At 45.0% G+C, this 27,514-nt stretch overlaps 1 protein-coding gene across 4 annotated transcripts in view; it reads right to left on the reverse strand.

The window, feature by feature from the left end:
- Nucleotides 1–14,588: 14,588 nt before the first annotated feature.
- Nucleotides 14,589–27,514, reverse strand: part of PANK1 (pantothenate kinase 1) — an 81,014-nt gene continuing 68,088 nt past the window's right edge. The window contains exons 3-5 of one of the 4 annotated variants that reach the window (XM_033943820.1): nucleotides 26,170–26,293; nucleotides 22,236–22,361; nucleotides 14,589–15,708 (exon numbers count right to left, since the gene is read on the reverse strand). In XM_033943820.1, coding sequence (XP_033799711.1) covers nucleotides 15,649–15,708; nucleotides 22,236–22,361; nucleotides 26,170–26,293 — 310 coding nt within the window. In that variant the 3' untranslated portion in view covers nucleotides 14,589–15,648. The remainder of the gene's footprint in view (nucleotides 15,709–22,235; nucleotides 22,362–26,169; nucleotides 26,294–27,514) is intronic. The other 3 variants (XM_033943818.1, XM_033943816.1, XM_033943817.1) reach the window with 3 other exon arrangements.

Here is a 27,514-nt window from a genome sequence, read left to right on the forward strand (position 1 = left end):
CTTAGGAAATTGGAAGACTGGCGGCCTCTTTTACAAAGCCACGCTAGCGGCTGTGCTGTGCTAACGGCCCCGAAGCCCATAGAGATTTAAAGGGCTTCGGGGCTGTTGCCGCGCGGCTTTGTAAAAGAGGCATGGGTGTCCAAATAGCATATGAAATTTAATGTGGAGAAATGCAAAGTGATGCACATTGGGAAGAATAACCCAAATCATAGTTACCACATGCTAGGGGGTTAGCACCCAAGAAAAGATCTGGGTGTCATTGTAGGCAATATGTTGAAACCTTCCGCCCATTGTGCGGCAGCCTAAATAGCAAGCAAGATGCTAGGAACTATTAGAAAAGGAATGGTAAACAAGACTAAAAATGTTATAATGCCTCTGAATCGCTCCTTGGTGCGACCTCACCTTGAGCACCGAGTTCAATTCTGGTCACCTTATCTCAAAAAAGTTATAGTGGAACTAGAAAAGGTTCAAAGAAGAGCGACCAAGATGATGAATGGGATGGAATTCCTCTCGTATGAGTTAAGACTAAGGAGGCTATAGCTCTTGAGCTTGGAAAAGAGATGGCTGAGGGGAGATATGATAGAAGTCTATAAAATATTGAGTGGTGTAGAACACATACAAAGTGGATTGAATTTTTACTTCAGTAAAAATTACAAAGACTAAGGGACACTCAAAGTTACACAGAAATACTTTTAAAACCAATAGGAGGAAATATTTTTTTACTCAGAGAATACTTAAGCTCTGGAATGCATTGCCAGAGGATGTGGTAAGAGCGGTTAACATAGCTGTAAAAAAAAAAAGTTTGGACAAGTTCCTGGAGGAAAAGTCCATAGTCTGCTATTGAGACGAACATGGGGAAGCCACTGTTTGCGCTGGATCGGCAGCATGGAATATTGCTATGATTTGGGTTTTTGCCAGGTATTTGTGATCTGGATTGGCCACCTTGAAGACGGGATACTGGGCTAGATGGACCATTGATCTGACCCAGTAGGGCTATTCTTATGTTCTTATGAACTCTCAAAAAGAAATTGCACAATTGTAATACTAACCAGAGCGTCTTCTTAAGAGTAGCCCCCACACTATGTATTTTACTTCCAGAGGGGTTAAACTTAACTCAAGATTACTATTTTAGGAAACAGGTGTCACCAACTCACTTCACATCTAGACTAGCTTGCTGCATACCTTATAACAAAGAGCAGTCCCACATTCCTTATTCAGCTGGGCAAAACTTGCCTTCAGTTTAGCCTCCCATTTGCTTTCCCCCAATGATTTTGTCCTACTTATTTTTTTTCTGCCTGTGCATATCTGCAATTGCTCCCACTGGCTGCCTATTGAAGTGTCTCATTTGTATTGTACTGGCAGTGTATCATATTTATATTAAATGAATGTCCTTCCATACTATTATGATTTACCACTTGCATTCTTCCGACATTTATTATTTTTGTTATATGATTGTTCTACTGTACTGTTTTAATGAGCATAATTCAGATACTGTAATATCTGCCTGTTTCTAAGTTTACCTCATTTAATAAAATTGCGAAAGCAGCTATAAGCGCAGGCCGGCACGCTGAATGCTCTATGCTGCTCCTGACACTCACACAGTTCTTATGAGCATCAGGAGCAGTGCAGAGAGCATTCAGCACGCTGGCCTGCACTAAAAACCCCTTCTGTGGTTTTGTATAAAGGGGGGGGGGGGTATTGTATTTATGCATATATTTGGTCAGTTTACTATCCTTATGGTGTTAACACAATTGTAAGTTGGTTATGTCAAGCTTTACCTCTTGTACACTGTCTTGGATGAATCTCTCCATAATGGCAATTCATAAATACCAGATCAATCAACCACATTTTTTACCCCCATTCCTCAACTCTGCTATTTCTATTATTGGGGGGAAAAAAAATTTGAAGCAGAAAATCTTTTGCAAGAATAAATTACACACATCATTCAAGGCTTCAAAATTTTTTTTTTTAACTTTAAAATAATTCATCCAACAAAAGAAATAAAAAGTAACAAAGAACACATACCAAACAATACACAAACAAGCAAATAATTTGTCTCAGGAATACATGGCACAATGGTAGAATGTTCCGGGCTAAGAAGAGACCGATGGAGTACAATTGGAGTACAATTTTACACTGAAATGCCAATGACAATCAATAAGCCAAACACTCAATGGTCATTCTTCAATACTGGAACACTTGTTCACAAGTCAAATCATATTCTATTCAATTTAATATTTCAATATAGATAAATCCATTTAGCTTGAAGAACCTACCTACACAGTTTGACTCGGATAACATGGTGTAAGGATAACACGACTGCTGTTTCAACTATTCCCATCCCCCCCAAAAGTGTCTGCACAGTTTTATAAACGTGCTAAAATCTGAAGGAGGAAGAGGAGCAATGCAGTTGCACTATACCTCCAGCACTGACCTGCTCTGCTGGACACTCCGTGTAACAAAGGGGCAGTGTCTGCAGGCACCTGCAGCTGTAAAATGCATACTGCACAACACCCACAGCACAGCCCAAACTGATACCAGAGCCAGCATGCCATGTGATAAACTGGAAAAGCATAATCATCTTTGTTCCTTTGCACCTTCTAAGCTCCCTCTCTCTCCAAAACCTTGAGTTATGGGAATAACGCTTTTTCTTGAATGCTATTGTTGAGTGTTGATGAAAAATGGGAGCTAAATGATATAAGGGAGAACATTATAACCACGTGAATTATCTTCTATACACTTTGCCACACGATGCCCCTAACACTAGGGAGCCATTATTGGCAGGCTTGTTGGAGCATGTGGGAATAAATTACTTGAATTCTTATATTTACTGCATTTCCTCTGAAAAAGACTGAGGCTGAACAACAAAATGGCTCAAGACTGACAGTTTCAAGTGTCTCCAGTCACAAGATTAAACAATGAGTATCCTGCTTCACTGAATTTACAGAGGCCTACTATAGCTCTGCCTAGGGTACAGCAAATGTTCTGTCTGCCAACAATCTATTTCCAGATCTCTAAAACTGCCCTTCCCTCAGCCATCACCTCCCTCAGCTTCAGTGGTAAGTCCTTATAATGCAGTTAACATGGAAACTAAGCCTGTGCTCAAGCCAGGGGTGGAGCGAGTGCAAGCTTGGTCTCCATAGTCACTGCACTCAGTGGCGCAGCGAGGGTGGGGGCGCCCGGGGCGGTGGTGCCCCGCCCCCTTCTGCCGCACGTGTGCCCCCTTCCCCATCCCCGCACCTGTTTAATGTTCCTGGCGCAAGGAGCAACCCCAACCTGCTGCTCGCACCTTTGGCACTTCCTCTACGTTACTTCCTAGGCGCGGGTCCAGGAAGTGACGTCGGAGGACGAGCCGACGCTAGTGCGAGCAGCAGGTTGGGGTTGCTGCTCGCACATGGAACACTAAAGAGATATGAGGGAGGAGAAGGGGCAATGTGGTAGTGGGGGGAAGGAAGGAACAGAGAGGATGAGTGCCAGTGCTTCCAAAAAGATGACACCTGGGGTGGACCGCCCCCTCCCCCACACACTACACCACTGACTGCACTCTGACAATCAGATTGAGGTGCTGGTGTGCAGGTCCATGGAGGAGGGACATGGTGAAAAGGAAAAGCATGAACATCTTGGAGGGAAAGAAGAGGGGGAAGGAGGCCATGTGGCACCTGCATGGAATGATCAGACGCAGCATCAATCAAAATCTAAATGATTAGGCAAAATGGAAAAAAGAGAGCACATTGCCTTTGTTTTCTCGGCACGATGAAGAGCTCCTGCATTCTCGACTGGCAGAAGTTTGAAGCAGCAGGGCAACGGCTGTCAGGAGTATCATAGAATACAGACCTACATCCCTCATTAAATCTAGGGATATTGGGTTTATACTCTTTCCTCAAAATGGCTGCCCTGCATCAAAAGGAGTATAGCCAGTCTACACTTTCCTGTACTCTACATTTGCTTTCTATGTTGTTGTTTAGTACTTACAAGCACAAAACATACGATGCAGCTGAAGCCCTAACATTAAACCAGGGGTGTCAAAGTCAGTCCTCGAGGGCCGCAATCCAGCCGGGTTTTCAGGATTTCCCCAATGAATATGCATGAGATCTATTTGCATGCACTGCTTTCATAGTATGCTAATAGATCTCATGGATTGCGGCCCTTGAGGACCGAGACTTTGATACCTGTGCATTAAACCATCCTAACATTGCACGTGATCATTCATTTAATCTTAAAAATGTCAAGTCTTAAAAACTGAATTTGATTATTCTATCAACTACACATTATATTTTTGACTAAAGGTAACATTATTATTTAGGTTATGTAACTCGTTTCTTAGATCCTACATGATCCATTTTATAAAACCGATGGCATCTCCAGTGCAAATGCGTGTGGTCTTGAAGACCCATCTTCAAAATGGAGATTAAACTACAGTAACTTTTACATGGTTTATAGAACTAGAATCACAGGGTTTGATTTTTCTTTCAGAATATCACCACACATCTGGTCAGGATTTAAATAAAATCTCTACACATCTCCGTTTTTAACCATGCATTATAAATACATATCAATGCTAAACCCTAAAATGTCCATGGTCATTGCACAAGATTCTTACAATTAGCAGCCATCATATAATTTTTGAATCATTAGTTCTTTACATGAGCACATTATATTGACACTGTTCTTACTTGTGTGCTTACATTTGGTAGGTCAAATTGTACACTCCTACACAAAATGTAGCTCACCTAAAACAATCCATATATACAGAATCAGTACTTCACGAAGAGCAGGACAAAAGAATTTTCATCTACATAGACAGATCCCAAGGGAGAGGATGACAGTTGGTGGCTTAGTTTAGGAAAATTAAACACTGCTACAAAATAGGAACTACATCATCTTAAAAAATTCATTGGTTTTGAAACAAAGAAGAAAATCTGGAGACCACCAAATAGAACCAAAGCCAAGACTCTGCTTAATAGGTCCATTGATGCAAACATACATTCTAGAACACTGTTTTCCAGGAATCGGTGTCACTTCAAAAGACGACGGAGGCCTTGGAGTATGCTTTGGGAAGGGAAGCATGGCTTATGCAGTCTGGCAAGGAACAGTCACTTGAACTGCATAATCGCAACAGCACATCCATTCAAGTTTCAGCTTCAATAATGTATTTTTAAAATCCTACATTTCTGTTACACTGACAAAAGAGAAGTCTTCATTTTTGTAAGGCGCTAGGTAAAAAAAATAAAAGGTAGTCCCCTGTATGCAAGTACCAAGACACGAATGATGGACAGGGGCTGCCGATTGTGTTAACAGTTTCTTGGCGGACTCTTAACAGGGTGGTTAGCCATTGCCTTCCCCAGTCATCTTTATGTTGCTAGAATAATTATACAAACAATACAAGGCAAGGAATGTAGCTCTACCATTCAGCTTCTCCATGCTACTGAACATTTTAAACCATCAGTTAAAAACAGTTACCTTTGTGGAATGGATTATTCCAGGAGAAATAACATTACAGCAATAGCTCCCAGTAGTGCTGCCCGATTCACGATTCAAATCAATTCACCGATTCATTTCGGGTGAATCGATTTGAATCGATTCAAAACCCAAAAAAATCGGCCTCCCAATTCACCCTCGCCCCCTAAAGCAGGATCAGCAGCGCTGCCTCTTCCTGGCCGGCGCTGCTGCTCCTGCTTTAGAGGGCGAGGGGGGAGGATCAGTTGGGAAGTGCTGCAGTGTCCAGCTTCCCCCCTTGCCTCCCGCGCCTCACTTTACCTGATTGCGGCAGAAAGCAGCCTGCAGAAAGGATCGCGGGTACTTTAGCAATCCTTGCAGGTTACCATAGGCCTCTGGAGCTGTCGTCCCTCTGCCGCGATCCTGCCTCTGACGTCAGAGGAGGGGTGGGACTGAGGCAGAAGGATGCCAGCTCCTGAGGCCTATGGCAACCTGCAAGGATCGCTAAAGTACCTGCGATCCTTTCTTCAGGCTGCTATCAGGTAAAGGGAGGCACGGGTACGAGAGGGGAACACACAGGCCTTCCAGGGGGGACAGTCCTTCGGGGGGGGGGATGATGACAGGCCTTAATGGGGGAGGGACAGGCCTTCAGGGGGGATGTAGGCCTTCAGGGGGGGTGCAGGCCTTCAGGGGTGGGGTGTAGGCCTTCAGGGGGGACAGACCTTTGGGGGGACAGGCTTTCAGGGGGGATGCAGGCCTTCAGGGAGGATGCAGGCCTTCAGGGTAGGGGGTCCTGGTGTAGAAGTACACGGAGGAAGGGAGGGAAGGGAGGTTCAAAGATAAGTACATATGCCGTACTTTGGGGGGAAGAAATAATTGGTCTAAAAACAGAAGAGTGGGAGAGAGATGGTGGATAATGGGATTTAGGGAGGGAAGGGAAAGAAAGGGAGAGAAGTTGGACACAAGGGATGGTGTGGAGGGGGGGATAGAAATACTGGATAAGAGGGTAGTTGGGAACAGAAAAGGAGAGATGGTGGACCCTGGGGTGGTGGGGAAGGAGGGAGAGATGCTGGATGAAAGGGATGGAGAAGAAAAAAAGGAAAGATGCCAGACCTCCAGGGGAGGGAAGGGAAACGGAAGGGGAGAACAGAGATAGAAGATTGATGGTTAGCACGGAGAAAGAACAAAAGAAGGAGACCCTGGCAAGCAAGTTATCAGAAGACAACCAGAGCCTGGGACCAGATTTGACTATTGACCAGACAACAAAGGTTGAAAAACTAATTATATTTTCTGTTTTGTGATTACAATATGTCAGATTTGAAAAGTGTATCCTGCCAGAGCTGGTGTTAGACTACAAATGTGAGCTAGGATTTAACAGAGAGGAAAAGTCCTTTTTGTTTCTTTATTTTGTTTACATCACAGTGCTAGTGTGGTTAGGAGAAGCCAAAGGGGGTGAAAAAGCTATAAAATAATCCCTCCAGGATGTTTGAAAAAAACACCCAATTGGGCAGGAAAATTGAATCGCATCGAATCGAAAAACCAATTCTATAGGCTGAATCGAATCAAATTGAATTTTTTTTTCCTGAATCGGGCAGCACTAGCTCCTAGACCTTTAGCCAGATGGTTTTCAAGACATCTGCAATGGATGTATGTCAAATACTTGAATGTAAAGGAGGCAGTGCATGTAGATATCAAGAAAATCTGACTTGATGGGGTTCCCCCAATAAAGATTTGGGCATCACTGGTTTACACGTGTATTGTTTTAAATAAAAGTCACCCTCTGCATAAACCGAATAACCTTTTCCCGTGGGGGCAAAAAAAAACAGGGCAGAGTGCATCAAATAACATCTGCAAAAGGGCTATTAAAAATAATATGCCACAACTACAGTTCTTTCTTTTCAAATTTCCATACTGACACTGTATTATTTATCTATTTAATTCATTTTCTATCCTGTCCTCTCCAAAGTGCTCAGGACGGGTTAATATTGCAATATTTGTATTAAAGCAGCATAATTTTTCAGAAGTAAGGGGTGTACCTTCTGAGGATTTCAGCTGATCATTTAACTGCAAAGTTCCAGACGAACTATAGTCTGGAAAAGTGTCTCAAATCCCTCCCCCCATTGCATTCTGAGGAAATTCCCTTCGGGCTCCAATGAACACAGAGGGCCTACAATTTCATGTACTACGGGTCTTCCAGTTGTTGGTGAACACAACAAGGCTAGGGAGGAGAGAATTGAAATCCCACTACAAAAATGAAAAACTCCTCTTTATTATCTTTCAAAAGCAAAGGGGGCTTAAGAGAAGATAATGCCAGAGTACATCCAAATAAGCTTGTTATATCACTAAGGGGTTCATAATAAAAAAAAAAAAACGTCTAAAAAAGTGTCCTAAATGGCTACTTGGACGATCCAAAAGCCCGATCGTCCAAGTACCCATAACCAAAGCTGGTTTTTAGACGTATCTAAAACCAGCTTAGGCCTTTCCCCTGCCTCTAGATGTACAGAGAGAAAAGAGGCGTGTTTAGAGGAGGGGAAAGGGCGGGCGGAGGGCGGGAGGTGGGCCGACCTACACCTAGGCGTACAACACATATAATCAAAACATTTAACAGGTTGCCTAGTCGGCACTTATACCTTTTTGACTTAGACGAAGTCAAACCAGGTCTAAGTGCCCAACCCGGCCCATGTTCTTAAGGCCTCGCCCACAGGAGACGCCTAAGGCTCCTGGGCCTATTCTGATTGGCCCAGGCACCTCAGGACCTACCTGTGGGAGGGGTTTCTGCCGCCTGGGCCAATCTGGCCCCATTCTGGACCCGGTTGGCCTGCCGGACGGGCGGGCTTGGCACCCATCCGTCTGGTCAAAGTTAAAGGTACGGCGAAGGGGTGGGGGTGGGGGGTCGGCCAGAGGGGTCGCGGGTTGGGGCCGATCGGGGATTCTGGGGGGGCAGTCGTTGGGGGGAGGGGGGTTGTGTCGAGGTCAGGAGGGCCTGGGATCCCTCCTGCCCGTATTGTAGTGGGGGGTGGGGGGTAGGGGGTCGCCGGGGCCAGGAGGGCTTGGGCTCCCTCCTGGCCCAATCCAGTCGGGGGGGTCGCCGGGGCCAGGAGGGCTTGGGCTCCCTCCTGGCCTGCTCGTACTCGGTGGGGGAGGGGGCATGATCGCCGGGGCAAGAGGGCTTGAGCTTCCTCTTGCCCCAATGTCATCGGGGGGTCGCAGTTCGACGGGGCAAGAGGGCTTGGGATCCCTCTTGCCCCGATGTTGTCGGGGGAAGGGGGGGGTTGCGGTTCGACAGGGCAGGAGGGCTTGGCTACCCTCCTGCCTGGATCGTTGGGGGGGGGGATTCTGTAACCGGTGTTGTTTTTGACATGACACCGGTTACAGAATCCAGCTTTTAGGCAAAGGACTGGCTCCTCCTTTGCCTAAAAGCCCTTGTGTTGGACGTTTGGGGCTTAGGCGTTTTTTTTGGTTCATTATGGGCAAAAAGTGTAGACGTCGTGGGGGTGTACTTCTAGACGTAGTGGTGATCTGGGCGCTTAGTAGAGGCAGGCCATAATCAAAACAAGGACGTTTGTTTTGGTTATGGACACTTTCCCTGCTTCTGCTTTGAACATTTAAGGACTTAGGCCAAAAGGGGACTTAGACGGGTTTTTTTGATTATGCCCCTCCACATTTATCTGACTTCTAAACTTGACCAATACCTTGGGCTCATGAATTGGAGAGGAAAAGAATTTGTTATTATCATCGGTTCCTCACTCTTGATCTCGGGAACCCAAAATATCAATTAGAAAACTCATCTGCATATATTAGCATATGATTAAAACCAGTGGTGCACCTAGCATGTGGCACCCGGGGCCCATCATTTTTTGACACCCCCTCCCATCTGTATGAAAAACATGATTTTTAGTAACAATCCACACGTCACACAAGAGTTTACCTAGGAAAAGGCAGCATCTTACATACTGCAGTGAGCCAGTGGCGTACCTAGGGGGGGCGGGGGGGGCGGGCCGCCCCGGGTACCAGCCCTAAGGGGGTGTTCCCGGCCTTGCCGTTCAGTCCCCCGCCACCCCCGAAGGACCGCTCGCCCCCCTGGCCTCCCCGCACCACCTATGAACAGCCGCAGCAGGATCGCGAAGTCAGCGTCAGCATCCCTGCGCTGCTTCCTACGACGCGATCCCGCCCCTCCTCTGACGTCAGAGGAGGGGCGGGACCGTGGCGCAGGAAGCAGCAGGGATCGCTGACGCTGACTTCGCGATCCTGCTGCGGCTGTTCATAGGTGGTGCGGGGAGGCCAGGGGGGCGAGCGGTCCTTCGGGGGTGGCGGGGGACTGAACGGCAAGGCCGGGAACACCCCCTTAGGGCTGGTACCCGACGCTGACTTCGCGATCCTGCTGCGGCTGTTCATAGGTGGTGCGGGGAGGCCAGGGGGGCGAGCGGTCCTTCGGGGTGGGTCGGGGCATCAGGCCTTCAGGGTGGGGCGGGCGGGCAGGCAAGCAGGCTTTCAAGGGGGAGGGGGTGACAGGCAGGCAGGCAGGCCTTCAAGGGGGGACAGGCCTTCGGGGGGGGGGGGGGGCAGACATTCGAGGGGTGCAGGCCTTCAAGGGGGGCAGGCAGGCCTTCAGGGGGGTGCAGACCTTCGGGGGGGGGGTGTAGGCCTTTGGGGGGGTGCAGACCTTCAAGGGAGTGCAGGCCTTCAAGGGGGGAAAGGCAGGCAGGCCTTCAAGGGGGGGACAGGCCTACAAGGGGGGGGGACAGGCCTACAAGGGGGGGGACAGGCCTACAAGGGGGGGGACAGGCCTTCAAGGGGGGGTGCAGGCCTTCAAGGGGGGGTGCAGGCCTTCAAGGGGGGTGCAGGCCTTCAAGGGAGTGCAGGCCTTCGGGGGGGGTGCAGTCCTTCAGGGGTGGGGTTTAGGCCTTCAGAGGGGGACAGACCTTCGGGTGGGAGGTAAAGTCCTTCGGGGGGTGCAGGTCTTCAGGGGTGGGGTGTAGCCCTTCGGAGGGGGGACAGACCTTCGGGGGAGGGGGTCCTGGTGTAAAAGTACACAGAGGGAGAGAGGGAAGGGGGGGTTCAAAGATACATGCATATGCCAGACTTTGGGGGTTAGAAATAATGGGTCTAAAAACAGAGGAGTGGGAGAGAGATGGTGCATAATGGGATTTAGGGAGGGAAGGAACAGAAAGGGAGAGAACTTGGAAACAGGGGATGGTGTGGAGGGGGGATAGAGATACTGGATAGGAGGATAGTTGGGAACAGAAAGGGAGAGATGGTGGATCCTGGGGTGATGGGGAGTTGAGAAAAGGTGAATCTGTGGATGGAGACAAAAAAAAGGAAAGATGCCAGATCTCCGGGAGAGGGAAGGGAAACGGAAGGGGAGAACAGAGATGGCAGACGGATGGTTAGCACGGAGAAAGGAGACCCTGGCAAGCAAGACAACAAGAGCCTGGGACCAACAAGATTTGAATATTGATCAGAGAACAAAAGGTAGAAAAAATAATTTTATTTTCTGTTTTGTGATTACAATATGTTAGATTTGAAAAGTGTACATGAGACAGCTTGAAATGGGAACTTTTCTATTTTTGTGAATGGCAAGGCTGAGTTCAGTTAAAATATATGCTTTATAAGAAAATATAATAATGTGTTTTATAAAGTTTATAAGCATTGCTGGCATACTCGGTGAGGTGTTCCTAGTGTTGGTGGTGGTGGTAGCATGTCAGTGTGTTGAGAGGAAGAGGTAGTCTGGGAAATTCTGCTGAGCTAACTCTGGGCCCATTTCCATCCCCAGTTAGTCCACTCCACTCAACTGGTTCACACACTGAGTGGGTCTTTGGGTGTTATTTCTGGGTAGTTGTTTTAGAATCTCTTCCAGTGGTTTGTCAGTATCTCCTTCTGGTCCAAGGAAGGAAACTTTGTCAACCTTAGCATTGACCTTCAGAATATGTTTGTAACAGCGCTGCTTGTGTGGCATTAGGCTATGTAGTGATCGAAAGAAAAAAACAGACCTTTGCACATTTTTGCACTATATGGTGGGTGTATGAGGAGATTCATTTCCTGCACAGTTAAGTCCATTTTTTCTACTGAATAATAGTATAGGTACAATGAAAGTAAATAGCAAAAATGTTTGAGTAGATAATTAAGGAAATCTTTTTCATATTGCTTGCTTATGGACTGGGAAAAAAGACTGTTCAAGCAAATGTCTCCAGAACTGCTTTAATGGAAAAATGTGATTTTTTTTTTTTTAAGTACTTTGTGAAATTTATTGTTGTTGTGAAATTTATTGTTATACTTTGTTTAAACTTAAAAAGCGGTGTCATTAACAGTGAATCTAATCGAAAAATCGATTCAACAGGGTGAATCGGATCGAATGAAATATTTTTCTCTGAATCGGGCAGCACTATTGGCTACCATGAGAATGGGCTACTGGGCATGATGGACCATTGGTGTGACCCAGTTAGGCTATTCTTATGTTATGTTCTCATCTGTAGGGGCCTTTGTTTTCACTTCTTATTTTAATGTATTTTTTTCCTGGGAACTTATCAGTGTTTTTTTATAATGGGAACAAAAATGGAAGAGAATTAATGTGTGTGGAATGGGGGGGGGGGGGGTAACTAATTTCTTCAGCTAAATAATTCAATCCACTTCAAACAGACATAGGAGAACTCACGCACCATTCACACACCCTCCAACCAAAAACGTCAAAAGAAAAAAACTGTTCGACAACCTCCTAGCCATTCGAGCTGCAACACTTGACCCCCAACTCTACAACCTATTGACCTCGACCACAAACTACAAAACCTTAAAAAAAGAAATAAAAACCCTTCTATTAAAAAAACACATAAAACCAAACTAACATAATCAGAACTGTCCCAAGCATCACCTGCAACTACTCCATATGTACTTCTGATGTCATGACAATTCAGACATAATTTATGTTATGTTATGTTTGGAATAATGGTTACATAAATGAGGTTCAATAAAAGAAAATTTTCTGTGGGAGCATTTGTTGGAACTTCTGTTATGCTGATTTCTTCTATCTGTGGGCTTTCTTTAGCTAACCTACTTATCTGGGGCTTTCCACTTCTGCAGCTGCCCTTTTCACGGTCCACTTTGCGCTTGCACTCTCTGGGGAGGGGGGGTTGGGTCTGGGCTTGGTGGGGTAGGTGTGTCTGGTAGTTTTGTCTGGGTGGTGGCTGGGTGTTTCTTGGGTGCTTGTTGTGCGGATTGGTGTGTCTGGTGAGCGGTCTGGGTGTTGTTGCTTGTGGGGGTTTTTTTCATTATAAAATATGGCTGAGGGTCTAGTCCGGCTTATTATTCTTGTGGGTTCTGGGGTGGGATTTGTTTGCTTGCCCCAAGTTTTGGCCTTTTGTTGTGTATTGCTATGCCTCTCATTGGCAATTTTCTCTTGGGAGAGGCTTGTTCATGCTTGTTGTTGCTGTTACTCTCATTCTGTGTTCTTTTTGATAATGTATAAGTTTCTGTACAGACCATGGTTGCTTGTCTGGACCTTTTGCCATTCTCAATAAAAATACTTTGGAAAAAAAAAAAAAAAAAAAAGAAAATTTTCACTGCCTGTTTCTATTCTGACCATTTATTCCATTTCATGGTTATTGCAAAAAAAAAAAAAAAAAAAAAATTTTACATGAGGGGGGGGGGGGGGTGTCAAAAAATGATGGGCCCCGGGTGCCACATACCCTAGGTACGCCACTGCAGTGAGCAGTACGTCAATAAACCCATTGTAAAATTAAACAAGCCAGACTAGTACAGATCAATCCTACACAGTCAATCCTAACAGAAAACCATGTCTTTTCAAACACAGAAAACACCTTCACCTAGTATGTAATCACAAACTAACCCCTCCCCGTTTTACAAAACTGTAGTGTGGTTTTTAGCCACGGTGGTAACAGCTCAGATGCCAACACTAAAAAACGCTCTTCAGTTTTGTAACTAGGGAGATAGAATAAAAATATGTAGACAAAGGTTAAACTGAAGCATCAAGAAGCTGTATTCTACATACAATGCAACACCACAGAAACAGCAATGCATCTTCTCTAAAGCAAAAAAAAGAATTTTTTTTCTACCTTGTCTTCTCTGATTTCTTTCCTCATCTTCTTGTCACTCTCTTCCTTTCATCCACTGTCTACCCTCTCTCTGCCCCTTCTATATGGCATCTTCTCTCCTTCTATTCACTTTCCAGAAACTTTAAGCCTCCCCTTCCATCTCTCCCACACCCCCATGGTCTGGCATTTCACTCTCTCCTTTCCCTTCCCCCCAATTCCATCAGCATCTGCCCCCTTTCTCACCCTTCACCACGCTTACATACCACGCTGACCCCCTTTCTCACTTTTCACCACGCTTCCATACCACCCTAACCCCCTTTCTCACCCTTCACCATGCTTCCATACCACCCTGATCCCCTTCGCCATGCTTCCATACCACCCTGACACTTTCTCACTCTTCACCACGCTTCCATACCACCCTACCCCCTTTCTCACTCTTCACCATGCTTCCATACCACCCTGACCCCTTTCTCACCCTTCACCACGCTTCCATAACACTCTGACCCCCTTTCTCACCCTTCACGCTTCCATATCACTCTGACTCCCTTTCTAAACCTTCACCACGCTTCCATAACACCCTGACCTCCTTTCTCACCGTTCACGCTTCCATATCACTCTGACCCCCCCTTTCTCACCCTTCACCACGCTTCCATACCACCCTGAACCCCTTTCTCACCCTTCACCACACTTCCATACCACCCTACCCCTTCTCACCCTTCACACTTCCATATCACCCTGACCCCCCTTTCTCACCCTTCACCACACTTCGATACCACCATGACCCCCTTTCTCACCCTTCACCATGCTTCCATACCACCCTGACCCCCTTTCTCACCCTTCACCATGCTTCCATACCACCCTGACCTCCTTTTTCTCCTTCCACCACCCTGCTATGCTTCTTTTTCTCTCCATCGAAATCAGCAAGGTCGTAAATGACTACTTCTGCTGCCTCTGCTCTAGAAGAGATAAGTGACGTCGGAGGGGGGCTGTGCTGACAGACGCAGGGAGTTGCGGCAAGGTCCCGTGATGACTGCAGCTGCCGGTCCACCCCCTCTGAAGTCACTTACCTCTTCCTAAGCAGCGGCAGCAGAAGTAGTCATCCCGGGACCTTCGTGCACTTCAGTGCGGCTGCCGACTCTGCTCTGGAATAAATACGGCAGCCACGCTGAGGTGCCATTTTCTGCAGCACGGGAGCTTCCGGACCCGGCCAGCTGTGCACCCCCTTGGAGCATGCACCCGGGGCGGACCTCCCCTCCCCCCCCCTTGGGACGCCACTGATTAAAACCATTCTTACATCTTCCAGTGTTAAGGAACACCACCTCCGTAATGCAGATCTACTTACAGTAGCTATGGATAAGGGAGCTCCATTCTTAAACATACAGCACTTTAGTGTTGAATAGTTAGCAAGTAGTCATCCAAAGGAAGCACTGTATTGGTCTTGGAAAGATATTAATACAAAAGCCTGAGATGGACAAATTTAACACACCATTATTTTTTCAAAAGGCATCGATGAATTGGCAAAAGCTGCCTGAACCATCATTCTTACACATCAGCAGAGTATGTCGAAGTAACCTCAACCAATACTGACAAATGCTTTCATGGGAATGATCATTGTTCCTTGTATAGTTACATCATTTTTCAGGGCACTTTTCTCAATAAAATACAGCATTACAACAAGAGACATAATTAGTGTTTATGGGTAAATCTGCTACTTTTGCTGTTTTTACCTGAAGCAAGGAACACATTATGAAGCATTTTTGAAAACTGAAATCCAGAATGAAATCCCTTGGAGCACAGATAGTCCTCATCAGAAAAAAATAAAATAAAAAAGTGTACCTTCCTTATAATTAGATCATTTAAACATTATCCAGCTTTTTAAAAATCATTACATAAAATTAGGACAGTATTTTTGGCCATGTTGCACATTTGTGTTTTTTTTAAAATACAATACAATGGAAAAAAAAGGTTTATCTCCAGTCTGAATTTTGATGCACGTCCTTAAAATCCAAAAGATGATGACAGTCAGCTAAAAGGGATCATGATTTAAAAAAAGATATTACAGATACAGCTGGTACAATGGCTTCATTCCCTTGCTACTAGAGGCTTCCATTCATTCCAGGAACAGCAGCGGCCTCTGAGAGGGAACATCCTTTCTCCAAAACACCCTTCAGTGGTCATCATCCATTTTAAGTAACTCCAAAAGGGCTCCAACTGCTCCAAAATAACCCTAAGAAAGAAGAATACTCTAGAGTTACTACTTTTCTTTTGATTGCCACTATTACACTCTCAGTCAGTATTTCTGAACACAGCCCTCAGGATATACCTAAAAGAGAATGACATGGGGACGAATTTTTCCCCATTCCCACAAGAACTCATTTTCCCATCGCCTTTAGATTTTTTTCCTGTCCCTGCCCCATTCCTGCAAGCTCCATCCTCATCTGCAAAAGCCTCAAACACTTTAAAATCATAAGTGTTCAAGGCTTGTGCAGTTAAGGCAGAGCTTACAGGAATGGGACAGCGAAATTGAGCTTTCTGGGGATGGGGATAAATTTGTCCCCAAGTCATTCTCTACCCATCAGATACCTACAATGAATATGGGACAGATTTAGAATGGAGATAGTTCATGCAAATATCTCATTGTAACAAAACCTCTTCACCAGATTACTAAGCAATTCACTATGAATGAAAGATAGTATTATTATCGGTTCCTCACTCTTGATCTCAGGAACCCAAAATATCAGTTAGAAAATTGATCTGCATATATTAGCATATGATTAGCAATTCATAGTGAATTGCTTAGTAATCTAGTGGAGAGGTTTTGTTACAATAAGATTAATTTCCCTCCACTCTATATTTTTTTGATTTTGCAAATTATCTCATGCATATTTATTTATTTTTATTTTACAAATTATTCAATTATTACAAGCATATACTTGTCAAAGAAAGTAGAGTTACAATAAAGAATAAAAAGGAAAAAACTTTAACCTACTTAACATTATCATGTCCCTCTAACTAAACCAATGTGAAAAATGTGGAGTAAATGATTGTTATAGCACATAATTGTTATATCACAACAATATTATCCTCATTCCATATTCTTCAAATCCTATATAATAAAAGACTAAGCGCACATGCGCACTTAGGATTTCGTGTTGCCTGCCGCTGTGGTGTGTGTTCCGTGGCAGCCACCCAGCGGCAGGGAACATTCCCCTCCTCCCGCCCTCACTCACCATGGAAGCCAGGCAAGCTCTCTCCCTGCCCGCGTCCTCGGCAGGGAACACATCTCGGCCCTCACTCGCCGCCGCCGTCACTGCTGATCCTCCTGTAAAGAGCAGCCTGCGATGGTGGCCGGTTTTAGCGAACCTCGCAGGCCGCGATCCCGTGCGTCAGAGGGAACGTGCTACCGAGGCTGGAGAGCGGCCTGCGAGGTTCGCTAAAGCCGGCCACCATCGCAGGCTGCTCTTCACAGGAGGATCAGCAGCTGAGAGGAGCTGCCGCCGGCACTTTTAAAACTTAAAACAAAAATCTTCGGCAGCAGCAGGCCAGCCCGCTGGAAGAGAAGGGGAAGGGGCCGAACAGAGCAGGCCAGATCGCAGGGAGGGGCTGAACGGAGCAGGATAGCTCAGGTAAGAGAAGGGAATTGCTTCAGCAGGGACCTGGAGGGGAAGGGAAATATCACTGCTGCTTCTGCAAAGGAAAGTGGGGGGGGGGAGAGAAGGGAATGGGGGGGGAAATGCTGCTACTACTTCACAGGGACCTGGAGGGGAAGGGAAATATCACTGCTGCTTCTGCAAAGGAAAGTGTGGGGGGGAGAAAAGGGAATGGGGGGTGGGGAAAATGCTGCTACTACTTCACAGGGACCTGGAGGGGAAGGGAAATATCACTGCTGCTTCTGCAAAGGAAAGGGGGGGGGGGAGAAAGGGAATGGGGGGTGGGGGGAAATGCTGCTACTAATTCACAGGGACCTGGAGGGGAAGGGAAATACTGCTGCTGCTTCTGCAAAGGAAAGTGGGGGGGAGAGAAGGGAATTGGGGGGTGGGGGAAAATGCTGCTACTACTTCACAGGATCTGGAGGGGAAGGGAAATATCACTGCTGCTTCTGCAAAGGAAAGTGGGGGGGGGGAGAGAAGGGAATGGGGGGGGGAAATGTTGCTACTCCTTCACAGGGATCTGGAGGGGAAGGGAAATATCACTGCTGCTTCTGCAAAGGAAGTGGGGGGGAGAGAAGGGAATGGGGGTGGGGTGGGGGAAAATGCTGCTACTACTTCACAGTATCAGTATTCGCCGCCGCCGCCAAACTTTGCAACATAGTAGGTGAAAGCAGTTTGCCTGATAATATGACGAAGGATCTACTGCTGTTGGAACAGTGGTCAGCAACATGGCAACTAGGCTTCAATGCTAAAAAGTGTAAGGTAATGCACCTGGGTAAGAAAAACCCGCCAGAACTTACGTACTAAATGGTGAGACCTTGGCCAGGACCACGACGGAACGTGATCTAGGGGTGATCATTAGTGATGACATGAAGGCTGCCAAGCAAGTGGAAAAAGCTTCCTCCAGGGCAAGGCAAATGATGGGTTGTATCCGTAGAGGTTTTGTCAGCAGGAGACCTGAAGTCATGATGCCGCTATACAGGTCCATGGTGAGGCCTCACTTGGAATATTGTGTTCAATTCTGGAGACCACACTACCGGAAGGATGTGCTGAGAATCGAGTCGGTTCAACGCATGGCCACTAGGATGGTCTTGGGGCTAAAGGATCTCACATATGAAGAAAGACTGAGGCTGTACTCACTTGAGGAACGAAGAGAGAGGGGAGACATGATTGAAACGTTTAAGTACATCACGGGCCGTATCGAGACGGAAGAAGATATCTTCTACCTCATGGGCCCCTCGACCACCAGGGGGCATCCGCTGAAAATCAGGGGAGGGAAGTTCCATGGCGACTCCAGAAAATACTTCTTCACCGAAAGAGTGGTGGATCATTGGAACAGACTCCCACTGCAGGTGATTGAGGCCAACAGCGTGTCAGATTTTAAGAGAAAATGGGATATTCACATGGGATCCCTAAGGGAGTGGAACCAGGGGGCGGGTATTTGGAATGGGCAGACTTGGTGGGCTATAGCCCTTTTCTGCCGTCTTTTTCTATGTTTCTATGATCTGGAGGGGAAGGGAAATACTGCTGCTGCTTCTGCAAAGGAAAGTGTGTGTGGGGGGGGAGAGAGACAGAAAGAAATACAGACAGACAAAGGAGGCCAGGGAGAGAGACAGACAGAAATAAAGACAGACAGAGGACCAGAGAGACAGACAGAAATAAAGACAGACAGACAAAGGGTGCCAGGGAGAGAGAGAGAAAAATAGCAGGAGGGAGAGAGACAGAAAGAAAGGAAGAAAGAGACAGGAGCAGGGAGAGAGACATAAATAAAGAAAGACCGACAGGCATATATTCTAGCACCCATTAATGTAATGGGCTTAAAGACTAGTAAGGATATATTGACTGATTGGATATCCTAAAAAATCTGAAGATTGTCATGTATATGTGGAGAATGGAAAGACCTCAGCAAATAAATTCCCAACTCATTATAGAGTCAATCTATTCTGTGGGATTTTATTATAATCATTGGTCAACCACCTCTTACCATGATACTATAAATAAATGTATTCAACATTATCAAAAAATAAGGAACTTAGCTGTAAATAGCAGCTCAGAACTCTTTGTCACTGATCTCAACTGGGCCCATTTCGCCCTTGGCTTCTTCAGGAGATAAAAAAAAAAGCTTCATACCAGAGCCATGTTCCAAAAACATGCTTTTAAATATCTTGCATTCTTATGCATTCATTGGCATACTCAAAGAAATTCTCCTGCATAACCGACAGCAGCATTCTCAAAGTGCTACTTTCAATAATGAAATTAAAAGTCTGGAACTTCTAGCCTGGCCACTTAATACAATAGTAGAACAATAGCCTAATAATTAGAAAAGATGGGTGGAGACCCAGAGATGCTAGGTAGAGAATGATATGGTGACAAAATTTGTCACCATTCCCATCTCCATGTCAACTGGGTAGCGAACTTACGAAGAAGTTTGGGGAGGGAGCAAGAGATGGTAGAAAGAGGGTGAAAGATGAGGAGGAAATACATAAAAAGGAGACTTAGAAAAGATCTTCAAGTGTGGAAATGTGTTTCAACTTGTCCAAGCTATGGTATTTTCAAAAATCTACTATGGATGCAAAGGTTGGTCAGTAAAGAAGCATGACAGGAAGAAAATCAATGCCTTTGAATTATAATGCTGGTGAATACTGTGTACATATACCATGATGGACACACTTCAGAGTCTGAACCCAAAGTTCTTGTCAGCTGATCCTTGGCCAGCACGTCTGATTAAGGGCTTTCAACTCATCTTATACCCCTAGTTCTCCCTTTGCTTCAGTCTAGCTTATTCATTGGCTTAGGCCCAGTCACTTCGAAATGCAATAACAACCCCTCTCTTAAAGCCTTACCTGAAACTCAATGACCTTACAAAGCTTCCGTCTAATATCTGACTTTCCCTTCTTTTCAAAATTGCTTGGGAAAGTCATTCTCAGCCACCTTGCCTCTTCCCTAGAAAAGTCTTTGGCTCTATGTTTCACCCCTAGCAAACAGGCTTCAGGAAAGGGCACAGTACAGAAAGCCTTCTCACAGTACTATATAATAAAATCAGAACTTTATTTGATCCAACAGTCCTGTAATAATTGCTTCTCTCGATATTTCCTCTGCCTATGAACTTATGTATTATGACCTTCTATTAATGCATTTACATGATTTGGGGCTATCTGGTACTGTCTTGTCTTGGTTTAAATTATTTTTCTCATAGTGTAGCCCTCAAATTTTTCATGGCAATTTCCATTATGTGTGGGATACCATAGGGTTCCATGCTCACACCCACCTTATTTAACAGTCTCATTCAATAACAAGGATATAGTTCCTATTGTTATGGTAATAAGGTTCAGATAATGCAACCCTTTTGCACTTTGCTGCTCAACCTCTAATAATCTCACCAATTGACTACAACTAGTCTCTGCTTGTAAGGATAATCTGTTATTCCTCAAATCTTGCAAGTGTAAAGACATTCTTTTTCAAAATCCCTATTTTCCTAACCCCCCTATCCCCCCCCAAAGATTAATGATCATCCCCTCACCTTTAACGAGTCAGTCAGGATCTTAGGCACTACCATTGACTCCAATTTATCCTTCAAAATCCAGACTGATTCTGTGCTTTTTTTGCATTGTAAAGAATCAGGTCTATAAAGGCTACACCTGGACTACTGTCGTGCTCTTTACTCTGGTTCACCCTTATCTGCATGAAACTCTTCAACTTATAATATTCACTGCATTGACCTCATTTCACCACTCTTACTATCTGAGCACTGGTTGCCTGTTTCGGTACGCATCAAATTCAAACTTTTTACCCTGGTTTACAAAGGCCTCACTTTCTCTGCTCCTGATTATCTAACCTCCTTATTCAATTCATCACAGCAAACCTTTTCTCCACATACCTCCTCCCTCCCACATATGCCTTGATACCTCATGTGACACTTCTTTCAGTTATGCTGGACCACACTTATGGAACTCTGTACCACAAGATATCAGGCTGGAACCTTCATATTCCAAATTTATAAAACTGATTAAAACTAGACTTTTCCCGCAAGACTGTGGACCTGATTTGCAACTTTCTCTTGCTGTCCATCTTCCTCGTATTCATGATAGAGAACTTGCCTTTCTTCTTCTTCCCCTTCACATTCCTTCCCCCCCACACACACACTTTTTTTTCTTTTGAATTTTTTAAATGTCTGCAATCCGCTTAGCAGTGCTGGATTCCAACTAGTAGCCTATCAAACTTCTACAAATAAATACCATGGACTACCCAAAGAACAAATCAATCAGTCCTGGAGGAGATCAAACCTATGTTTTTCTTGGAAGCTCAAATGACAAGTCGTTGACTTTCATACTTCGGGCACATCATACAAAGTGAGAGATATTTACAGAAAGACATCATGCTTAGTAAGGTTAAAGATCAACACAACAGAGGAAGACTAGGAATGAGATGAAGCGATACAACAGCAGCAGCTGTGGATGCCCCTTTAACAACAACTAGCCACTTCACTGAAGACCAAACATAGCCGGGACAGCTATCCAGAGTCAACATCAACTTGATGGCATGTAACGCATACACAGAGGAAAGAGAAAGGCACTGGTTTACAAAGATATCGAAGGGGGGGCATCAAGCTGACAGCTCAGCCTGTGCTCCAAAACATCTAGTTATAGCTCTGGGAAACATGCATAGTAAAAGGCACACAAGCATGCCGAAGCAGGGAGCCATGCCACAGGGGTGGGCAATGGGTGCAACATATGGAAATACATTTGCTTGCCCTTGATACCTCTTGTTGTCAAGCTTTTCTACCTACGTCTGTCTAGAGGTGTCACAGACATGCATGACCAGCAGCACTATGGCCCATATTCTATAAACAGCGTCTTAACGTAGGATGTCATGCGCACGTATGATGTTATTGCATCAACGGCCGCGAGCTCGGGGGACTTCCAAAACACGGACAAACTGCCAAGTTTTGAAAATCCCTGCAGATACCCGGACAGTCCTCTAAAAAAGAGGATATGTCTCGGTTTTCCCGGACGTCTGGTAACCCCTCCCCCTCCGCACCCCAAAATTGCCAAAGCTGTACATTGTAATGATGCTTAAATATGAGTTTACCACTTATACATCATACCTCATGCTCCAAAAACAATGCTTTCAGCTGTCCTTTGGACCAGTAATCCATGGCATAAGATAGCAGCTTCATGGAGACCATGTTAATTCTGAGAAAGTTTCCAACAAAAACCACTCTGTCAATGTTCTACAAAAGGGAAAAAGACATGACCAAGGATTCATAGAGACAAAAGACAAATAGCAGCACATGGAAAAGTGTTAGAGCATGATTTTTCCTCCACAAGTATTTGAATGCAAAATTGCTGAATAGCATACAGTTTTTCCTAAGAACTGATGGTGCCAGACTGAATGCAGGCACCGTATTTCTTTCCATGTCCAGCAGGTGGTGGCCTTCTGGGTCTCCACTACACTTTCTGTCCACATTTTCTGCAAACCCATGTAACGAAGTCACCCCACTCTTCCAGGTGCTCTAGTTCACCATGAAAGGATTGTTTCTTTCACCGATGGGTTGCCTCTTTGCACAGGTTTCACACACAGTAGCAAGGTTATGAAAGAATGTACAAATTTTCATTCTAGTGATCTTGTGATGCAGTTCTCGGCGCTTTGATAGCCCTGTACAATGCTGCTTGAACTCCATGCCACAAGCCAACACTGTAAAGAAGCTGAAAGCACAGAAGATGTGAATCTTGCAAATCTGGACTGTGGAACACAGTATTACATAAACTTGATGGACAGGGGAAAACTATTCCCCTGTTTTAATTGCTGATCATCATGATTAGGTTATACCCAGATATTCAGTGTCAATATCTGATTAAGAGGCGTAGTTGTCAGAGTGGGCTACCGTTAAGTCATGTTATTTTACCACTAACTTGTATTAGTTTAGCACAGGTCCATTTTATGCAATAAGACCTGGTTACTAATATAGCTTTGCCTCTACGGTAGATAGGCCTATGAACTAGAGAATGATACGGGGACAAATTTTTCCCTGTCCCCGCAGGAACTCATTTTTCCGTCCCTGTCCCATTCCTGCAAGCTCCATCCTCATCTGCACAAGTTTCAAACACTTTAAAACCATAAGTGTTCGAGGCTTGTGCAGTTAAGGCAGAACTTACAGGAATGGGGCAGGGACAGGGACAAAACTCACGGGGAAATTGAGTTATTGCGGGGACGGAGACAAATCTGTCCCCGTGTCATTCTCTACTATGAACATTCATATTACAGCAATATACAGCACAGCTATCCAGAAAGCCACCTGGATAACTTAGGAAGGCTTTTTATGTCCTAAATTATCTGGGCAGTTTTCCGGCTACCGGCACTGAATATTCCTGTCTCCAGGTATCTCTCTTCTCCATCCCAGGACTGCCCAGTGCTATTCAGACAGTTCTGCAGAGATTTCCAGTGCATTATCTAGATCAGTGTTTTTCAACCTTTTTTGGGCAAAGGCACACTTGTTTCATGAAAACAATCACGAGGCACACCACCATTAGAAAATGTTAAAAAATTTAACTCTATATTTGACTATATATAAAGTAATTCTCTTGAATAGGAATCAAATAAACACAAAGAAAGTATTTTATAATGCTGCCACCGCCAACAACACCGTTGGCGGCGGTGGCACTCAAGTGGCTAAAGAGCCGCAGTTTGCCGGCCTAGGGACAACACTGGAGGGTGGCCAGCTGTGCACCCCCTTGGGACGTAAACCCGGGGTGGGGCAGACCGCCCTCCCCCCACCCTGGTATGCCACTATCTGTACCTCACTCCCTCCCTATGACCAAAAATTCTCCTTTCTTCTATTCCCCGTGTACACAACCATCTCTTTCCCTCCCTTCCTCTCTCCAAAGTCCATGCCTTCTGTGTCCCAACACTCATTCCCTCCCCCACCTCAGCATCTCTTTCCCTCCCTTCCTCTCTCCCAAGTCCATTTCTTCTGTGTCCAAAAACGCATTCCCTCCCCCACCTCAGCATCTCTTTCCCTCCCTTCCTCTCTCCCAAGTCCATTTCTTCTGTGTCCAAAAACGCATTCCCTCCCCCACCTCAGCATCTCTTTCCCTCCCTTCCTCTCTCCCAAGTCCATTTCTTCTGTGTCCAAAAACGCATTCCCTCCCCCACCTCAGCATCTCTTTCCCTCCCTTCCTCTCTCCCAAGTCCATTTCTTCTGTGTCCAAAAACGCATTCCCTCCCCCACCTCAGCATCTCTTTCCCTCCCTTCCTCTCTCCCAAGTCCATGCCTTCTGTGTCCAAAAACCCATTCCCTCCCCCACCTCGCATCTCTTTCCCTCCCTTCCTCTCTCCCAAGTTCATGCCTTGTGTCCAAAACGCACTCCCTCCCCCCTTTTGTGTTCCGTGTTTGCCTCCCAGCCCATCTTTGCAACTTTCTCAGCAAAACGAAGCTCAAGCCGCGAGGCTTGTCTTCTGCTTCCTGCCTGCGCTGCCGCACACAAATAGCCGAACGGAAGTATTCTCCGACGTCAGCGCTGACGTCGGAGGGCAGGCTTTGCTTAAGCCCTCCCTCCGACGTCAGCGCTGACATCGGGGAACGCTTGCGATCGGCTATATGTTAGCTGCAGGGCAGGCAGGAACAGAAGACGAGCCTCGCGGCTCGAGATGTATTGAACTCCGCGGGTCCCCCGTCCAGCTCTCTCCTGTCCACGTGGGGCGGACCGCCCCTCTCCCTAGACTGGTGGTACTGCCCTGATGGCGGCCCTGACCGTACGGCACACCAGGCAACATCTCGCGGCACACTAGTGTGCCGCGGAACAGCGGTTGAAAAACACTGATCTAGATAACACTACTAAAAATCTGGGTACATCCATAGGCAGCATTACTTATCCAAATAGCAGCACCTGCTACCAAGATAAGAAGCTTTAAATATCAGGTTGATTATTTTAGGAGTCAACAATTATAATATACATTTTACTTCTGTTTAAAAAAAAAATACAAAAAATGAAATCCTCCTTCAAGTTTTGGTTTGAGTCACAAAATTCATATAATAAGATACTACTACTACTATTAATAATAACAGTTTATATACCGTAGGACCGTGAAATTCTATGCGGTTTACAATGATTAGAAAGATGCTACAAATTGAGTAGAACTTACAAATTGAGTAGAATTTACTTAGTTGAAGATGGCAGCAGATGGAAGGTATTCAGGGTCAGTACAGAAGTGAGATTAGCAGTTAGGTTTCTTAGAAAATATTGGCAAGTTTATTAGTTTTAATTTTCCTTTTTTTTTGCTGCTAAGCTGAGCAGGTGTCCTCCAGCTGCATTGCTACCACTAGGGGGTGGAATAGTTTGTGACATCTAACTTTGGGATCCGTGCACAACTTTTTTGTTTTTTATTGGCTTGGTAAATGACTGCACCAACTTTCAGCCAATCAAAAAATAAAAAATTAGCAATTAAGAGTTTGGCGCTGAACTCTTAGGATGCCAAGAGATGCCTAAGTTGAGATGCCCTCCGACATCTACCTGGAAAGTAGGTGGTTAGGGACAGAGAATAGGTGTGGTTGACTTAGGCATCCGAGTTATGCGCTGGTAAATTAGGCTCAGTAAAACCTGTCCTAATATACAGGCGTACCTCTAGGAAGTCTAGCGATGACTACGCACGCGTAGGCACCATAGGCAGGATTCTATAAACAGATAAATTAGTAGGATAAAAAAGAAAAGAGAATATAATAATAGAAGCAAAAAAAAAAAAAGGAAAATGAAAACTAATAAACTTGCCAATATTTTCTAAGAAACCTAACTGCTAATCTCACTTCTGTACTGACCCTGAATACCTTCCATCTGCTGCCATCCAGTGGCAGTTCTGAATAGTGTTGCCTTCATCGCAAGATTACTCTCAATTTCCATACTTTCATGGATTGATCTCCCTGTTACTTTAAGCTTCCTGCTCTCTCTCTCTCTCTCAGCTAGAAAAATCCACCTCAAAAATAAGCAAGTTACAAAGCAACTATATGAATGTGGCACGGACAAGAACTGAGCGAGTGATCTTACCTCGTTCAATGCACACATGCGAGCGATGGAGCCAATATTATTTGTGATGGTGACCAATGTAGCTCTGGCTAGGTCCTCCTTTGCAATGGAATCTCGCTTTTCTTTGCTCATCATGTGCCCAAAACTGTTGTATACAAATTACTCAGTTAATGTTCTCTACATTGTTACTCAAAACATTCAGAATCCCCTTTGTAACCCCTCCCTCCACAGCGTGCAAATATGCTTCTTCTCTTTACCATGTTTTGTGAATTTTATGCTTTTTTTTTTTTTTGTAATCTGACAAGATCTCATTGAGGTACAATCCGTTCTTGCTATTTGCAGTGGCATGGCTCCAGAAAAAGCTCACAAACCACGAAATCATGAACAACAACAAAATGTTGCGCCTATGGGAAAATAGAGATTAGGTTCCAGCAGCACATTTCAGGCCTCAGAATTGCAAATAGTGAAAATAAATCATATAGGAAAAATAGGGTTAGGTTTCTTTATGGGATAGCATTTGAATGTGGCAAACATATTTTTAATAGAAGTAACATTCTTAAAATAATTGCACAGAACAGTGTGAGAAAATAAATACAGTAATGTACTGTACAACCACAATAAGCAATTAGTCTGCTCATCAACCAATGCAATACACCATTAGAAGTATCGCTATTAAAAAAAAATTGCAAACAGTATTGAAAAATGTATAGTATAGTATTGCACTACCACACTAAGCAATTAGTCATTGTAGTGTTTTCTCCTGTGACAAATGCACCAAAGCCATAGGAATTGAATGGGCTTTGGTGCATTAGCTGTGCTGGGACATGTTATTGTGCCCTTAGTGTGCTTACCATTAGGACAAAACAGTTCAGACGTATTGTCGGTACTGGGTTCCAGCTGTAGTAGCTGGTTGTGTGGAGTATCTTATCTAAGGTCGAGTTTGTTTTAAGTCATTTTTGGAGGCCTGGGAAACTGCAATAAATCACTGGTGACTGAAGAATATCTGACAGGAGCTGCTGCTAAGTGTCCCCTGAGGAAGGCATTTTCTACACACCGAACAGGGATCCTTGTTGGGACCACCGTTTTCAAATAAAGACTTTATCATTGATTGAAAAGACACCTCCCTTGCCTTTTGTTTGACACACTACCATGATTAAAATATAGCTCGACAAAAAACAGCTTTACAGAAATACAGGTGTATAGTATACTCTACTGCGCTGTATCATTCAAAGTTAACTTCTGTCAGATTGACCATTGGAGAGGGAGAGGCTTGCAGCTCTAGAATGACAGTAGAAGATGAAGATGTCGATGCTGGTAAGTCGACCTCAGCCTGATCAACCTCTGGCATATGAGTTGAGGCTGGTAG

The sequence above is a fragment of the Geotrypetes seraphini genome, chromosome 4, assembly GCF_902459505.1.
Source record: "Geotrypetes seraphini chromosome 4, aGeoSer1.1, whole genome shotgun sequence".
In the NCBI taxonomy this organism is placed as follows: Eukaryota; Metazoa; Chordata; class Amphibia; order Gymnophiona; family Dermophiidae; genus Geotrypetes; species Geotrypetes seraphini.